The sequence below is a fragment of the Lampris incognitus genome, chromosome 11 (genome assembly GCF_029633865.1).
Source record: "Lampris incognitus isolate fLamInc1 chromosome 11, fLamInc1.hap2, whole genome shotgun sequence".
In the NCBI taxonomy this organism is placed as follows: Eukaryota; Metazoa; Chordata; class Actinopteri; order Lampriformes; family Lampridae; genus Lampris; species Lampris incognitus.
The window spans coordinates 4,839,032-4,858,061 of record NC_079221.1 but is presented as its reverse complement, the minus strand read 5'-3'; the positions used below and the strand labels follow the sequence as shown (position 1 = coordinate 4,858,061).

Sequence of the window (19,030 nt, the reverse complement as noted above, 5' to 3'; positions counted from 1 at the left end):
CCCCACGCTTCCAGAAGCAGCTCCCACAAGTTGGATTGGTTGGATGGGCACTTCTTTGAGCAGATTGAGTTTCTGGAGCATCACATTTGTGGGGTCAATTAAACGCTCAAAATGGCCAGAAAAAGAGAACTTTCATCTGAAACTCGACAGTCTATTCTTGTTCTTAGAAATGAAGTCTATTCCATGCGAGAAATTGCTAAGAAATTGAAGATTTCCTACACCGGTGTGTACTACTCCCTTCAGAGGACAGCACAAACAGGCTCTAACAGGTACTATTTAATGAAGATGCCAGTTGGGGACCTGTGAGGCGTCTGTTTCTCAAACTAGAGACTCTAATGTACTTATCTTCTTGCTCAGTTGTGCAACGCGGCCTCCCACTTCTTTTTCTACTCTGGTTAGAGCCTGTTTGTGCTGTCCTCTGAAGGGAGTAGTACACACCGGGGTAGGAAATCTTCAATTTCTTAGCAATTTCTCGCATGGAATAGCCTTCATTTCTAAGAACAAGAATAGACTGTCGAGTTTCAGATGAAAGTTCTCTTTTTCTGGCCATTTTGAGCGTTTAATTGACCCCACAAATGTGATGCTCCAGAAACTCAATCTGCTCAAAGAAGTGCCCATCCAACCAATCCAACTTGTGGGAGCTGCTTCTGGAAGCGTGGGGTGCAATTTCTCCAGATTACCTCAACAAATTAACAGCTAGAATGCCAAAGATCTGCAATGCTGTAATTGCTGCAAATGGAGGATTCTTTGACGAAAGCAAAGTTTGATGTAAAAAAATCTTATTTCAAATACAAATCATTATTTCTAACCTTGTCAATGTCTTGACTCTATTTTCTATTCATTTCACAACATATGGTGGTGAATAAGTGTGACTTTTCATGGAAAACACAAAATTGTTTGGGTGATCCCAAACTTTTGAACGGTAGTGTAAATATAGACAACTTTGCTATTTTCTCAGTCTTTGCTGCAAATATATATATATATATATATATATATATATATATATATTTGCAGCAAAGACAAAATACCAATAGACAACTTTGCTATTTTTAGTCTTTGCTGCAAAATATATATATATATATTTGCAGCAAAGACTGTGAAAATAGCAAAGTTGTCTATATGTATGTATATATATATATATATATATATACGAGCAACATTAGATACACTGAAATGAATATATGTATATATATATATATGTATAATGTCAGTTTATGTGAACATGTACGTACTGAGAGAGAGTCTGGTGTCCCGTGCTCTGGCCTGATGTTGGGGTGTCCCGTGCTCTGGCCTGATGTTGGGGTGTCCCGTGCTCTGGCCTGATGTTGGGGTGTCCCGTGCTCTGGCCTGATGTTGGGGTGCCCCGTGCTCTGGCCTGATGTTGGGGTGCCCCGTGAGCGGGTGGAGGAGAAGTGTTCTTACTCAGCTTGGTCATGAGCTGCTGCACCAGCGGATGAAGCCCATGTGAGACACGCTGACACCGTCCAAACCCGCATCCCACCGCCTCCATCACCCGCCTGTGGGTCATGACGGGACACACCACCACCACCACCACCTCCACCTCCACCTCCACCGAGGGAGGGCAAATGAATTATTCTGACATGAGGAAAATGTTATATTCTTTATTCTCACACAGTATTTGGGTCATTTTGACAATAGCGTTATCTTTTCTTTTTTTCTTCTTCTTCTTCTTTGTTTTCGAGCATGCTAAAAACACCCCGTATGGAGCAAAACCAGACACTTTCATTCAACAAAAGCTATTAAATATAATTTACAGGAGAGGGGGGGAAATCTTCCACCGAAGACAATGATCCAAACACAAGTTGAAAACTTGTCTTCCATAAACGTGACACAGACAGGGGGGGATTCAAACTCACGGACGATGGAGCGCGCGCGTGCGCGCGCGCGCCACGACCCCGAATTTAAGTTATGAGGCTTCTTCATATGTACAGGAAACACACAGACGAAGGGAAACAGAGCGGTTACACACACCTGCGAGGCCGGACACTCTGGTGGGGCCGGCAGAAGTTCAACGAAACGAAACGAAACGAAACGAAACAAAACAAAAACAAAACAAAAAGAAACAAAACAAAAAAGAAACAAAAAAGAAACAAAACAAAAACAAAACAAAAAGAAACAAAAAAGAAACAAAACAAAAACAAAACAAAACGAAAAAAAAGAAACAAAAAGAAACAAAACAAAACCAAAAAAGAAACAAAAAAGAAACAAAATAAAACTAAATCCAAACCCCGGAACACCCCCCCCCCCCGCCCGGCCGGCCGCCTAGCAACGCGGCCGGCTCGCTGTCCTCGCGCGCCGCACTCTAGCGGCTCCCAGTCAGTCCGCGCGGACTCTCGGGGCTCGCGGCTCGCGGCGCGTGGTGCGGCTACGGCAGCGCGCCCTCCCGCTTGACGTGGTCCAGCGCCTTGTCGTGGCCCCGGCCGCTCTTCTTGTTCTGGTGCGTCTTCACGTGCTTGGCCAGGTGGTCGCTGCGCATGAACCGCTTGCAGCAGTCGGGGCACACGAAGCGCTTCTCCCCCGTGTGAGTCCGCAGGTGTCTCTGCAGCTCGTCCGAGCGCGTGAAGCTCTTGCCGCAGAACAGCCAGTTGCACACGAAGGGCCGCTCGCCCGAGTGCCACCGCAGGTGCGCCTTCAGGTGCGACGTCTTGCCGTAGACCTTCCCGCAGCCCGGGATGTGGCAGATGTGCTGCTTTTTCCTGCCGGGCTCGTCGCTGGACGCGGACGACTGACAGTTGGGGCACCGGCACCTCCGGCACCTCCGCGCGGTGGCCAGCGGGGACTTGGTGTGCAGCAGCGCGGCGATCTGGGTCTGGTACTGCGCGAAGTCCGTGTGTCCCAGCACCAGACCTCGCTGCAGCTGGAAGCGGTGGGGGCCGAGGGGCGACGGGTGGTGGCTGACGGGGTTGCCCTGCTGCAGGCTCCACCACGGAATGTCCTCCCCCGGGTTGGGGGACAGCTGTCTTTGCTGCTGGTGCACGAGGCCGGAGGGTCCCGTCACGAAACTGGGCATGGCGGGCGGGATGGGCGTCGGGGCGGCGTAAGTCACCGCGGGGACGTAGGTGGGGGGGCAGGACGACTGCAGGGACTGCATAGAGCACGGCAGCATCTTCACGGGGGAGAAGTCATACGGGTACGAGGGGTCCGCCGGGGGCGTGAGGGGCAACTCGTGGTGGGCGCTGAAGGAGCTCTGGATGTGCTTGGCGGGTAGTCCGAAAGTCGAGCTGCCGGGGAGGCTGCTCTGGGGGTTCCCCTCGGTACTCCACGGGTGAAACAAACGCGACGGGGAGCTCAGGCTGGGGTCGTACGGGACCTGGAGGAAGTCCGCGGGGTTGGATCCGTGGTGATGGCCCCCGATCCGGTTACACGTGGCCGCCAGGAGCGCGAGCGGGGAGTGCTTGCAGTTCTCCGGGGAGGAGTTGGGAGTTCGGTCCTGGATAAGAACCGAGACAGACAGATTCTCATTAGACTCCACGCGTCACCAGACGGCAGCCGAGCGCAAAACCGCCAAAAACCAAAACCGACTATGTCGACGCCATGCAAGTCCGCCGATTTCAAGTCCCCCTCCGAACTAAGGCAGCCCGCCCGGCAGAGAGTCCGCCTCTAACAGCAGCCTGCACACAGGTCCGGCCGGGGGTCTGCAGGCGGCCTGGACCACAAGCAGACCTGGACCACATGCAGACCTGGACCACATGCAGACCTGGACCACATGCAGACGAGTCACGTCCTTACTTCTATAAACCACACTCACCGCTGTCCCGCATTACAGTAACAGGGCGACAGGCTTCACCGCTTAACATCTCTACAGGAGAGGGGCAACATCACTACAGGAGAGGGGCAACATCACCAAGGAAGGGGGGTAACTTCACCAAAGAAGAGGGGCAACATTACCAAAGAGGGGCAACATAACTAAAGAAGAGGGGCAACATCACTAAAGAAGAGGGGTAACATCACTAAAGAAGAGGGGTAACATCACTAAAGAAGAGGGGCAACATAACTAAAGAGGGGCAACATCACTAAAGCAGGGGCAACATCACTTAAGAAGAGGGGTAACATCACTAAAGAAGAGGGGCAACATCACTAAAGAAGAGGGGCAACATCACTAAAGAGGGGTAACATCACTAAAGAAGAGGGGTAACATCACTAAAGAAGAGGGGCAACATCACTAAAGGAGGGGTAACATCACTAAAGAAGAGGGGCAACATCACTAAAGAGGGGTAACATCACTAAAGAAGAGGGGCAACATCACTAAAGGAGGGGTAACATCACTAAAGAGGGGTAACATCACTAAAGAGGGGCAACATCACTAAAGGAGGGGTAACATCACTAAAGAGGGGTAACATCACTAAAGAAGAGGGGCAACATCACTAAAGGAGGGGTAACATCACTAAAGAGGGGGAACATCACTAAAGAAGAGGGGCAACATCACTAAAGAAGAGGGGCAACATCACTAAAGGAGGGGCAACATCACTTAAGAAGAGGGGTAAAATCACTAAAGAAGAGGGGCAACATCACTAAAGAGGGGTAACATCACTAAAGAAAAGGGGCAACATCACTAAAGAGGGGTAACATCACTAAAGCAGGAGTAACATCACTAAAGAAGAGGGGTAATATCACTAAAGAAGAGGGGCAACATCACTAAAGAGGGGCAACATCACTAAAGAAGAGGGGCAACATCACTAAAGGAGGGGTAACATCACTAAAGGAGGGGTAACAGCACTAAAGAAGAGGGGCAACATCACTGAAGAAGAGGGGTAACTTCACTGAAGAAGAGGGGCAACTTCACTGAAGAAGAGGGGCAACATCACTGAAGAAGAGGGGTAACATCACTGAAGAAGGGGGGCAACATCACTGAAGAAGAGGGGTAACACCACTGAAGTAGAGGGGTAACATCACTAAAGAAGAGGGGCAACATCACTGAAGAAGAGGGGTAACACCACTGAAGAAGAGGGGTAACACCACTAAAGAAGAGGGGTAACATCACTAAAGAAGAGGGGCAACACCACTGAAGAAGAGGGGCAACATCACTGAAGAAGAGGGGTAACACCACTGAGGAAGAGGGGTAACACCGCTGAAGAAGAGGGGCAACACCACTGAAGAAGAGGGGTAACACCGCTGAGGAAGAGGGGTAACACCGCTGAAGAAGAGGGGTAACACCACTGAAGAAGAGGGGTAACACCACTGAAGAAGAGGGGTAACACCGCTGAAGAAGAGGGGTAACACCGCTGAAGAAGAGGGGTAACACCGCTGAAGAAGAGGCGTTTTGGGAGGAAGGAAAAAGTCAACAACAACCAAAACCAAAAAAAAGGGGGGGGGGAGGAGGAAGGAAAGAAAAAGAAAACAAAGCAACTTGTGGCACAAACCTGCAGGAAAGCCTGGAGCGTCTCGTTGCGCAGTACGGCCACCGCAGCCATGGCGAAGCGTCCTGCTGCCGCTCGACGGAGAAACTGATCAAGACGATTGGTGTGTTGTTGTGTTGTGTTGTTGTTTGGTTTTTTCTCTAAATATACAAACACGGATATTTTTAAAACCCCGCTAATTGGGCCGAGCGCGCGCGGCGTGGCGTGGCGTGGCGTGGCGTGGCGCGTCTCCGTCTCGCGCGGGGGTCCTCGCTCTCCGCTGCCTCCTCGCGCCGGGATCAGCTCGGACTATCTGGCGCGCGAGGGCTCGCTTCCCAGGACGTGATAAGGACTTTGGTGGGCCGCCAGCCAGTCAGCAATAAGATTTGCCACTTTGAAGTTCGCCGCTGCCCAATCATCAAAGAATGGCGGCTCTTTGAGAGAGAGAGGGGGGGAAAGCAAAGCCTTTGAATCCACAAAGCTCCTATGGTGTGTTTGTTGCTCCGGATAAAAGAGCTGATTATTAGGGGTGGAGGAGGAGGAGGGGGGAGGAGGAGGAGGAGGAGGAGGGGGGGTGGGGAAGGGAGGAGATAAAGGCGGGACAATTAATGAAGTAATCACTATGTGGGAAATGTATATACACAAATAATTGGATTTCCTTGATCAAAGACCCCCGCGCCGCCTGGAGACCCCGGTGTTGGACGCCGCAGTCATCCGATCCCCCCCTCTTTCTTTTTTTTTTTTCTTTCGGTAATTAAGGATTTGTAGCAGAAGCCTCGCGCGCCGACAATGTGACATTGTTATCGGCGCAGATCTGCCGGCGCGTCGCCTCGGCGGCTTCGGAGGAGGGGTGGGGGGGGGGAAGGGATGGGGGTGGGGGGGGGCACGCCAAACTCCAGTGACTCGACACTTAAGTTGCCGTCTCTGAAGGACCGACGCGCGCGCGCCCCCTCCCCGCGCGCGCCCCCCCCCCCGCGTTTGTAATTTGGATTGAACGTCTTTGTTGCGTCTTTGAGCCGCAACTCCTCCTCCTCCTCCTCCTCTTTTTCTTTTTTTATTTTATTTTATTTCACAACATTTAATTACGGCGTTGCTGAATTGTTTGGTTCTTTCCCTTCTCCTTCCCTCGGCGGAATCACACTCGCTGGAGTTCCCCCCCACCCCCCCCTTCAGCGCCGTAGTTCGGCTGATCCATCGGGGGGGGGGAAGGGGGGCCTGACTGTCTTAAACTGGGCTGGAGGAATCTGGAAGCCCCCCCCACACCCCCCATTGATTCAGGTGGCAGATGACGTCTCTGTCGCGGTTCCCTAAAAACCTGGTCCGCTCTGAGGGTCCCGGTGGGGGGGTGGGGGGGGGAGAGGAGGAAGAGTCCCCGGTCCACAGAGCTGGATAAGGTGGGAAGGCCCCCCCCCCGCGCGCGCCGATAAGAGACGAGGGTAACGCTTCATAATAACCACACACGTGAAGCAACTAGTTCAGTATGACCAACTACTGACGTCATCACCTGTACCGCAAGACGTGCGCCAGCGGTTAGTGAGCGTTAACAGATGTTTTATAAATACTTATTAACGCTGCAATCCGTGATTAATGCATGCACCAATATACATGCAAATAGTGTGTTAATTGTGTACTTACGCTTTGTGAAGGACCTCGTGATCCTGTTGTGAGTCTCAAGGCGCTGCTGGCCTTTCAGTCTCACGTGTAAACGCTTTGTAAGGCACAGATAGTCCTGACTTTACACGAGCTCATACACAATACTACCCAGCAACTAGTACTACCTGACTTAACCACGAGCTGCAGTACTAATAAGTATTCATAAAGACCTATTAACACTCACTAACCAACCACTGGTGCACGACTTCGGTAGTCACTGATGCTGAACCAATGCTGCACTTGTGTCGTTATAACCCGATTAGAACGGCCCCTAACAATGTGTTAATGTCCCGAGAACGCTCCAAGTTTCAATCAAGTTGGGATTCTTTTTCTAGAGGAGGGGGGGGGTCTCTTTCCCAAACCCCCCCCCCTTCGTTAGGGAGGTCAGCTGCAGCAGCTGCAGCGTTGCATTTGGAAGTTGCAGTTTTTCTTTATCACCGCCGCGATCTTGATCATCTGGCTCCCCTGCAGAAACAACCGCTGTCCTCTCGGCCAGTTTGCAGCGGCGGATTCTGAATGAGACGTGTTCCTTTGAAGGGATTAATGTTCCCAGGCCTCTCCCACGGCTCTCCGCACAGTCATGAGGGAGAGGGGGGGAGGGGGGGGGAGTCCTGCTGGGCTGCGCCGGAGCCGCGCTGAACTGCACAACGTTTGGCTTGACAGGAGCGGCGGAGTCACACCGGCTTCCGGTGGAAAGGGGGGGGGGAAACCCAAATGCAGATGGTTGTTTACAAACCAAGCCGATGTGCAGCTGATAGCTTGCTATAGAAAGACGCTACGGACACTGTTAAGAGGCAGAACACAAAGGTCACCGGTGCGAGTCCCGAGACACACCACGTAAAACACTCGGTGCACAACTGCGGTATGCATTAAGCTGCACGCCGAGAGGGAACCCGAGGCCCAGGATCTTCTCTAGGCCACGTCTAAGGCGAACCGGTCTAAGCTGGAGCCGAAGTCAGACGGCACGTGATCTGTCACGATTGAGAGTGATTACAGCCAGTTTCACAGTGCATGACTCTTTATTGTTGTACATGGATTTACTTTTGCACATTTGGTAAAAACACACGAAATGCCTGAACTGCACTCACACGAGTCAAGCAGTCGGCGGTTAAGTGGAGCGATGCTGTGCAACACATGACTAACAGCGAGGGGAACAAACAGCAGCTAAACATCGGCCGGGATGCAAAATGCTCCAGCGTCTTCAATGCATGACCCAGGAGCCAGGTAGGAGAATCAGGGAGAGCTGAACCAGTTCATCTGGACACGTTTCGACACTCGTCTAACGCCCCTTTTCCACCACATGGTACCGGCTCGGCTCGGCTCGCTCTCTTGTGCGTTTTCCATCACTGGAAAGTACCGGCATTTTGGTATCTGTTACCGCTTCTCTCTTTGCCGAGCTTCCAAAAAACCGGAGCGGGCACCAAAATCAACGCAGACCTCTGATTGGTCAGAGAACCGCGTCATCAATGTGCGCATGTGATGTCGCCCGGCATTTTTAAACACCGCAGCGGACTCATCGTAAAAGTGCATTTTGAACTTGAAATCCAGGCGGCGCTATGACGACCAGTTACACTGAGGGGGGCGCTGTTACGGTACTGGAAAACGACCCAGAGGCGAGTCGAAGCGCCCCTTTTCCACCACATGGTACCGGCTCGGCTCGGCTCGCCTCGGCTCGCTCTCTTGTGCGTTTTCCATCACTGGAAAGTACCGGCATTTTGGTATCTGTTACCGCTTCTCTCTTTGCCGAGCTTCCAAAAAAAAACGGAGCGGGCGCCAAACTCAACGCAGACCTCTGATTGGTCAGAGAACCGCGTCATCAATGTGCGCATGTGATGTCGCCCGGCATTTTTAAACACCGCAGCGGACTCATCGTAAAAGTGCATTTTGAACTTGAAATCCAGGCGGCGCTATGACGACCAGTTACACTGAGGGGGGCGCTGTTACGGTACTGGAAAACGACCCGGAAGCGAGTCGAGCCGGTAGCATGCAGCGGAATTAAAGAGGCCATCTATGTGACGAGGGAACGACCATCCCTGAACGGGGGGGGGGGGTAAGAGTACATCTGTCGCCATCTTACGATGCTGTGGCTGCAAACGTTGCCAAGTCCTCTGTGGCCACTGCACATGGCCACTGTAACTCTACTCCACGGCGCGCCCATATTTGATATTGCATATGAAGCCGGTGGTGGGGTTCAGTGGTTATGCCACTGTGCTGTTCATAAGGATGGGGGGAGGGGGGGGGCACCTGCAGCCAGCTGATGCTGAAGAGGTCACTTCGATGCTGCCGAACCGTTTCTCTCCAGATGAACTGATTCAACCTTCTTTGAAAAATGCTCAAACAAACAAGATCTGGCCGTACAAAGTCAACATGAATCCGATGCACCGTCGGAGGAACAGCGGCAGGTTTTCTCTTCTGACGTCACAGACCCGATCCTGGCTTCTCGGGTGCCAACGGTTCGAGTTTTCCGTTCAACGCGCACAAACACGTCACGTTGACAAGTCACGACGCGCTTTCTGAGATGGGTAGAGGCTAGTTCCCGTCGATGCAGAGAACGGCCAACTGAGCATGCGCAAGTACTCGTCGCCTCCGTTGTTAGGTTAGGGTTAGGGCGGGGTTAGGGTTAAGGTTAGCTAATCAGACGCAGAGTAGGGGCGGGTCTTCCCAGAATCCTAGCGCCTGGATGCTACGCGGGGCGTGTGGTAGAGGCATTCCGCGCATGCTCAGTGGACCGTTCTCTACTCCCATTTCCGTTCTCTGCATCGACGGGAACCAACCTCTCCCGTCTGAGATGGCGGAGCGGCACGTGGGGCTGCAATAAACACGCCGCGCGTGAGCTGCCAGGGCGAGGAGGGTCCGATTTGTGCCCTACGGTCCAGAACGTACAACCACTGTGCAAAGTTCGACACCCGTCAACTTTATACGGAAGTGCCGAGAGGTTTGTCGGAGACGACGAGCCCGAAACACGACCTCCACTTCAAGCACGTTCCTGCGGAAGCTGAGGGTTGCTTGTTTGTTGGCGTGCGCTGCTTTGGTAAGCAGGGGTCTGATCACGTGTCTTGACACAATGTCCCAACCCTGAGATAATTCACACGCCGTCTGCAGCTGCTAGAACATTCTCTCATGAAAAAAACAAAACACACAACCCAACCTGGAGGAGTCAGACTGCAAATGTTTTGATGGTAAACCACACAAGGGCCCGAGGACTGAATCGGTCGGTAGCAGCCTTGTATTTCACACGTTACCACAGTTCAGATAGGGGGTGAAAGTCCATCATGCAACGGGGACACTACTGAGCAGCAAAGATATGCAGCAGTGCACAGTAACATACCAACAGTCTCACAGCACGTCCACAGACCCAAGTGCTGTACGTTGCAGGCAAGAAACCGACGTAACATTGTGGCGCACGAACTTGCTACAATGTAACATAATCAACATCACACCATATGACGAGTAGAACACTTCGGCTTCCCCAGAACGTGTCGTCACGTGACCGCCGTGGAACCAAGCTCAGAACCCGCATGCTCGTTTATATGCGAGTAAACAAAGCGAGTCGACGCAAACCCTCGCGCACTGGTTCTGATCAAAAATCTCAAATTTCCCAAGTTTGGAATACCGAGCGCAGAGAGAGAGTTGATGAAGGTGAAGCACGAAACCGATATTCTTGGGAAGTTAACTTGCTCACATCTGTGCGAGTGTCTCCCTAGTTCATCCACGTCTCCGGCTGAGACTGAAAAAGGAAAAACATTATTTTTGGGAAAACTGATTGGTCGGTCGTGTGCAAAAAAAATAATAAATAAAAAATAAAAATCCGATTCTTCCCTTGAACACAACCATAATTACCACCCTGGTAGCGCTAAAAGGGAACTTTCCTAAGACGGGTTTCATCTTCTGGATCACAGAGAAGCACAGGACCGTGAACAGAAAGCGCAGGTTTCCCCACAGAACAAAGTAAAGAGTTAATCAAATGGCTGAGGGTTTATTTACTCATACAAAACAGCGACCTACTAGAAATAAATACAATGTACAATAAATATCGAGCGTGATGACGAGGTGCAATTCATTTCGGACGGGGTCCACTTCAGAGGCGAAGGCCACCTGTGGAGGAGAGACAGAAGACAGTCAGGGCCTTCACGTGCACCCGGAAGTGGAGCAGCTGCTGCTGCTGTCGGCCCAGCACACGAGAACCGGGGGAGAATCGATTTCCTGACGGAAGTATGTCCCACCCCGGTACGGTAGGTGGCGATACGCGCCCCTTTCAGCTGGTTGCTACTGGACCTTCTTCCGGTTCTTTTAAATCCCGCTTCGTCCGACTTTCGCGCCACTTTCTTAAACAGTTCGCCATTGTCCTTCCATCCATGTCCTTCAGCTGACACGACATGAAGTTTGTCCCCTCGTCGGTCCAGAAATACGTGGTTATGGTAACACTTTAGTATGGGGAACGTAGTCACCATTAATTAGGTGCTTATTAGCATGCAAATTAGCAACATATTGGCTCTTAATTGGTCATTATTACGTACTCATTAATGCCTTATTCTGCATGGCCTTATTATACAACCAGTAAGCCATTAACTATGAGTTGTCCCTCTATAACCTCAGAAGTATTGCTTATTAGTAGTACCATCTCAATATGCTTTGCTTAGTATGGCCTTTATAAGGTGGTAGTACCACAAGAAGAGTTATTCTCCCTTATTAACACTTAATTAATATGCTCTGTTCTTACATAACAACACACAAAACTACAAGTGTTCATAGTGGTACATTACTCTAAATTAAGTTTTTGTTACTTAGAATATGTTCCCCATACTAAAGTGACATCCTGATCATTACTAATTCACTAGTAATTAAGTTGTTGTTACTTACAATATGTTCCCCATACTAAAGTGACATCTTGATCGTTACTAATTCACTAGTGTAACCGGTTATTTTCTTGCCCGGTGCGGGATTCGATACGGGGTGTACTGCACCACAAGGCGACATCACTAACCGCTCGGCTAAAGGGTCAGACCCGTTAGCTAGCTAGGGGCTAACGTGTCTTATTAGTAGTTTACATTAGTAATTAAGTTTTTTTACTTAGAATATGTTCCCCATACTAAAGTGTTACCCGTGGTTCTCGTTCCAGCACTCGCCATGTTGGTACCATGCTGTTCCACTTCCGGGTGAAAGCCCGCCCCCGCGCACAACGCCTAGCCCAGTTCGGGGCCTATTGAAGCGTACCCATGCCAGAGTAAACCCACCCCCAGCCGCATCACCTGGGTGTGTTAGCCCCACTTCCAGAGATTCGATTTAGTACGATTTCAGTCGGACTAACGCGTTTACATGTGTAAACTACTAATAAGACCCGTTAGTCCAGTGTTTCTCAACCGGGGGTCCGCGGACCCCTAGTGGTCCGTGGTGTAATTGCAAGGGGTCCGTGAAAATAAAATATCTTTTAAAAAAAAAAGATCCTATGACATTTATAGAAATAGGATTATTTTACTCAAATGTGACTGAGACCTTTATCTACCTAAACTATAAAGGGTAACAGGACTTTTTCCTCCAATTACATCTGTTTCACAAGTGTAATTTGTTGTATTTTAATAAGAGATCTCGCTCCCGTTTGCATTGTTAAAAGTTACTGCATAAAAATTCTGTTGTTACATATATCTGAAAGTTACTGAATACATATTCTGTTTTGTTACATATATCTGAAAGTTACTGAATACATATTCTGTTTTGTTACATATATCTGAAAGTTACTGAATACATATTCTGTTTTGTTACATATATCTGAAAGTTACTGAATACATATTCTGTTTTGTTACATATATCTGAAAGTTACTGAATACATATTCTGTTTTGTTACATATATCTGAAAGTTACTGAATACATATTCTGTTTTGTTACATATATCTGAAAGTTACTGAATACATATTCTGTTTTGTTACATATATCTGAAAGTTACTGAATACATATTCTGTTTTGTTACATATATCTGAAAGTTACTGAATACATATTCTGTTTTGTTACATATATCTGAAAGTTACTGCATAAAAATTCTGTTGTTACATATATCTGAAAGTTACTGAATACATATTCTGTTTTGTTACATATATCTGAAAGTTACTAAATACATATTCTGTTTTGTTACATACATCTGAAAGGTACTGCATAAGAATTCTGTTTTGTTACATATATCTGAAAGTTACTAAATACATATTCTGTTTTGTTACATATATCTGAAAGTTACTGAATACATATTCTGTCTTGTTACATATATCTGAAAGTTACTGCATAAGAATTCTGTTTTGTTACATATCTCTGAAAGTTACTGAATACATATTCTGTTTTGTTACATATATCTGAAAGTTACTGCATACGAATTCTGTTTTGTTAACTATATCTAAGTTACAACTGAAAGCTCTTATTTTTGCCCCAAAGAGTGAATAAATGCTATAACGCAATTTAAAATGCAGTTTCTACTGTTTCTATCAAATTGCAACCCCCCCTCCCCCAAGATCAGGTGGAGGGGTCCTCAGGGTAGATCAAAAATACGCAGCGGGTCCAGCACCCCAAAAAGGTGGAGAACCACTACTTTAGCCGAGCGGTTAGTGACGTCGCCTTGTGGTGCAGTACACCCCGTATCGAATCCCGCACCGGGCAAGAAAATAACCAGTTACACATGTATTGTAAAAGTCCAGTTTTAGTCGGACTAACTCAATAAATCCACCTTTTCTAACATCGTGTAAACGCGCTGACTGGCAATACGCTGCCCATCATGCACCACACTTAAAAGAGTTTATCACTACCCCCTGTTCACCTCCAGGGATTCACCATTCACCGGCAGCCACTTCGCCCAAACGGACAGGAGAAAGTAAAGCTGCCCACCGTCCTGGAAACACAGCGCGAGAAGAGTGGATGTGATGGTGGCGGGGGCAATACCGCAACACGAACCCTTTCTAACTTTCCATATTCCCTGGACAGTTGGAGAGAAAACAGGTTCCACATCTGTCTCATACAACAGATATCAGAGACACGAGAGAGAGAGGGGGCTTTGCATGTGTGAGCTTGCGAATGAGTGTGTGTGTGTGAGAGGGGGAGAGAGAGGGAGGGAGGGAGGGAGAGACGCTGGAGGCTACTGGGTACTTGAGCCGCTATAATGGTGTCTCGTATGAGAAAACATCTGTGAATTTCCTCAGTGATCTACAACAAAGTATAACTCAGAGCAGTCACTCAGCAGACCTTTGAAGTCGCTCTCTGACAGAAAGCTGCCATTGTTCGCAGCCCCCAACACGGAGAAACTCCAACTTTGGTCTCACTAATTTCCCCTGCAATGCGATACAAGTCTTTCTCCCCCCCACCCCTCTCTCTCTCTTTCAGCCTATGAAGCAGGGGAACTCTGCATACTCAAGAGCAGAGAGCAAAGCCTTGGCAATGTGCAGTCTGGCCCGAGGTCAGGGTAGTCAAGACAGGTCATTTTACCTTCGCCCGGCCCACCCTGTGTGCGCTCATTCAGCCTTTCTAACCCCCGGACCGTCACTCGCAGGGCCGCGATCTGCAGAGCTCCCCCCCCCCCCCCGCGACGAGAGGAAGACGCACCACATCCAACGGTCTTACCGAGACGACAGGCACCGAGATGCAGCTTTAGGCTTTTTGAAGTCTGCATGAAAGTATCAGTGGACTTTCTGGAAAGGGTTGATTGATACTCTCAGTAGTGTAACCGGTTATTTTCTTGCCCGGTGCGGGATTCGATACGGGGTGTTCTGCACCACAAGGCGACGTCACTAACCGCTCGGCTAAAGGGTCAGACCCGTTAGCTAGGGGGCTAACGGGTCTTATTAGTAGTGTAACGTGCATGGATAAGTAGACACGTTGGTCCTTGACTAACGGGTCGGACCCTTTAGTCCAGTGGTTCTCAACCTTTTTGGGGTCCTGGACTCCCTGCGTGTTTTCGATCTACCCTGAGGACCCCTCCACCTGATCTTGGGGGAGGGGGGTTGCAATTGGATAGAAACAGTAGAAACTGCATTTTAAATTGCATTATAGCATTTATTCACTCTTTGGGGCAAAAATAAGAGCTTTCAGTTGTAACCTAGATATAGTTAACAAAACAGCATTCTTATGCAGTAACTTTCAGATATATGTAACAAAACAGAATATGTATTCAGTAACTTTCAGATATATGTAACAAAACAGAATATGTATTCAGTAACTTTCAGATATATGTAACAAAACAGAATATGTATTCAGTAACTTTCAGATATATGTAACAAAACAGAATATGTATTCAGTAACTTTCAGATATATGTAATAAAACAGAATATGTATTCAGTAACTTTTAACAATGCAAACGGGAGCGAGATCTCTTATTAAAATACAATAAATTACACTTGTGAAACAGATGTAATTAGAGAAAAAAGTCCTGTTACCCTTTATAGTTTAGGTAGATAAAGGTCTCAGTCACATTTGAGTAAAATAATCATATTTCTATAAATGTCATAGGATCTTTTTTTTTTTAAAGATATTTTATTTTCAGGGACCCCTTGCAATTACACCACGGACCACTAGGGGTCCGCGGACCCCCCCGGTTGAGAACCACTGCTTTAGTCGACTGGCTAACGTTGTCGCTTGCGGAGTGGGAGACACGGGTTCGCGTCCCGGCTGCGGCGACGGTCTCCCAGACTGCCCCTGGAATTCGCGACAGTAGTTTACAGTATTAAAGAAAGCGCAGTGGATTACTTGGTTTTGCCGGTGTCGTGACCTCGAATCGCGCCTCCAGTTCAGCAACGTCTCTGTCACAGCCGCACTTCTCGGGGGCGGCGGTGCGTAACGAGGGAGCGCGGGAACGTCGCAGGTTCGCTTCTGCGACGGCCAGGACAAACCGTCCACACGGCAGCGGCGCGTAAGTAAAGCGTTGTTGCGCTTTGGCCGTTCGTCCGCACGTTTTGGGGGCCTGAAAAGGCGAACTTTTGAAAACCGGGTTCCAGAGCGAAAAGCTCTCGAAAACGCCACTAAAGCGTCGCCGCGTAAACTGGCAAAACCGCTTCCTGTGGGGGAGTGTGGTGACGTCAAGGCTCCACTTCGCACATGCGTATTGCGTTTTCTCAAATCGCCACGCGCGAGTAAGAAGACAATGGCGGCTTACCGAGCCTTTTTTTCGTGCCGTTATCTCTGCTACGTTTATTAACGTATGACCGGCGTCATTCCCATCGGCGTTTTCCTGGGATCGTGACGCTTTATAGTCCAGGGTCACCCGGAGTAACAAGTCCACTTCATCGTCCGCCCAGACGAAATTATCTGTTTTTGGGGTCCACCGGAAGAGCTCTCTACTGCCAACTACTGGCCTGGCGTGCACACTACAGCGTTTTCAGTCGTTTTTAAAAAAACATTTATTTTTTTTTGCGGATCCGTGTGCATGCGGATCGTATTCAAAACGATTGTCGTCTGAACGCGGAAGTTTTTGTAAAACGCAAAGGAAAAACGTTTGCGTTTTTAGCAAGAACGCCGTCGTGTAAACGCAAGTCTAATTCCTGCGCCAGTGCCCCTGGGGAAGACAGCGAGTCTCCACCTGCAGCAGGAGCGCTGGAATTGGCTGACTGCTCCCTGACCGCCTCTGAGAAGTGTTTGTATGTGTGTGTCATGTGATGCCTAAAAAGATTCTCAAGAACACCTGGAAATATTCTAGACACACACACACACACACACACACACACACACACACACACACACACACTTCAGTATATGATAAAGAAAGGCATCTATTTTTCACAATAACACCATGGTCTCTGTTATAGTTGGAGCGGAGGAAAAAGGACTCCTCTCCCTGATGACCTGTGGGATGCGGTTTTGGATCAGCTACACTCCTCCTCTTCATGCAGCGGATTTGGGCTTATTCAGTTTAAGATTGTTCACCGTGTCCACGTTACCGAAGCTAAATGGGCCAAAATTTGCCCCAACATCGACCCCACTTGTGGCGGATGTAAACATGCACCAGCTACCTTGCTGCATATGTTCTGGACGTGCCCTGATATACACACATTTTTGGTCAGCAATATTTAAATCCTTAAGACAGATTTTCAGTACAACTATTGAGCTGCATCCTTTAATTGCCATACTTGGTGTGAGACCGGAAGACTGTGACTGGCCATCTAACATGTATATATATATTGGTGGCCTTTACTACATTGCTAGCTCGGCGCCTAATACTCTTAAATTGGAAGAGCTGAAGACCTCCATCCCATGTCAGATGGATCAGGGATATAATGTTTCATCTCAAGTTGGAAAAGATAACATTTACCTTAAGGGGTAACGGGGACAAGGTCAAGAAATTCTGGACGCCTTTTCTGACTTGCTTTGACACTTTAACCAGTGTAACAGACTGGGATGCCTCTTGACTCGAGTCAGGAACGGCCCAACTGGTATAGACCGTGAACCCAGAGATTTTTTTTCTGTGTGTTTGTATAGGTGAACCATGCTGCTTATTTATTTTTCTTGAAAAAGGTCATTTTAAAGCCAGGTGATAGGTTCCGATACCTCCTCGCAGCGGTAGAAAGACAACCTCTCCGCTCCGCATCCAAAAACTGAGACAAGGACGCAGCAATCCACACGGTTACCCCGTCGTTTATTCGACGGCAGCTGGTCCCACCATCTGGGAAGGCAGTGTTGGGGCAAAACAAAACAGGTTACACCTTTGGCCATGCCAAGTCTGCTAGTGCCCCGCTCGGTCCGCAAACTGAGAGAGGCTAATCGCAATTTCACGCTCTGATTTTTCAAATCCCATTCCAGCACCGGAGGCAGCGGGGGGGGAAAAAAAAAAAAAGAGAGAAGAAAAAAAAGTTTTAAGTAAACAAATTTCATGGCATGCAGGATAACAGCTTCTCCGTATACTGTCTCCATTGTTTCTATGTAAGCCTTTGCGCGCCTCATCCCTCTTGAAATGGATAAGCAAAAGGGACGGCTGTGGGCTTCCTTTGCAACTGAAAAGGGGAGCTGTAATTCTGGGGAGAACACTCGGCCACTACCGGCGTGAGTGGGAGGAAACTCGATCCCCCCGTGCACGCACTTTATATTCATGCAAATGTGAACAACTCGGCGGTGCACAGAATGCCCTCGACAAATTGCAGGTGTGAGGAAGCTGAAACAAAAGCCACTGTAGCCCTAATGGCATCCCTTGTCATTAAGAGCCCTTTGATGTACGCACTCAGAAGACTCTTTTATCTCCTTCTTCCTCTACGCCTCTTACTCTCCCTGCGCCCCTCCACCCCGCTCAGCCAGTTTCTTTATTAATGCAGTCTTTAGGGAGGGCTCTTCTGCACAGAGAGCTCGACACATCTGACATCTGTCTGACGCACACGCATGTCCGTTTCTTCGGCATCAATCATTAGCCGGGCCTAAGAGCATCACAATGTTGGCACCGTCGACGCTTTAAAGGCGTCTTGTGTGTCTGCGCCTTCCCGCCATCCGCGCTCGCATATGGCGGGAAGTTTCGGGGGAGAAACTCCAAGCCACCGACGCACTGCTAGTCCTTCACTGAGGCAATGAGACACCTTACGCAACCGCACTAGTGTGTGTCATAAATTCGAGTGAGGTGAAAATCTATGAGGTGAAACATCTGCATATCCATCCATCCATCCATCCGTCCATCCGTCCATCCATTATCCACACCGCTTATCCTGCTGTCGGGGTGGTGGGGATGCTGGAGCCTATCCCAGCAGTCATTGGGTGGCAGACGGGGGAGAGACCCCGGACAGGCCGCCAGGCCATCACAGGGTGTACATCAAAAGCACATAAGGGGCGTCCGGGTAGCATAGCGGTCTATTCCGTTGCCTACCAACACGGGGCTCGCCGGTTCAAATCCCCGTGTGACCCGTGGCTTGGTCGGGCATCCCCACAGACACATTTGGCCGTGTCTGCGGGTGGGAAGCCGGATGTGGGTACGTTTCCTGGTCGCTGCACTAGCGCCTCCTCTGGTTGGTTGGGGCGCCTGTTCAGGGGGGAGGGGGAACTGGGGGGAATCGCGTGATCGTGCTACGTCCCCCTGGTGA

General features: G+C 49.2%; 1 protein-coding gene across 1 annotated transcript; it reads right to left on the bottom strand.

Moving 5' to 3' along the window:
- Positions 1-2,301: 2,301 nt before the first annotated feature.
- sp5a (Sp5 transcription factor a) lies at positions 2,302-5,762 on the bottom strand. Its single transcript, XM_056290013.1, has 2 exons — positions 5,382-5,762; positions 2,302-3,451 (listed from the first exon to the last, which is right to left on the bottom strand). Exons 1-2 carry the CDS (start codon positions 5,430-5,432, stop codon positions 2,387-2,389), a joined length of 1,116 nt encoding a protein of 371 aa, XP_056145988.1. The 5' UTR covers positions 5,433-5,762; the 3' UTR covers positions 2,302-2,386.
- Positions 5,763-19,030: the final 13,268 nt, after the last annotated feature.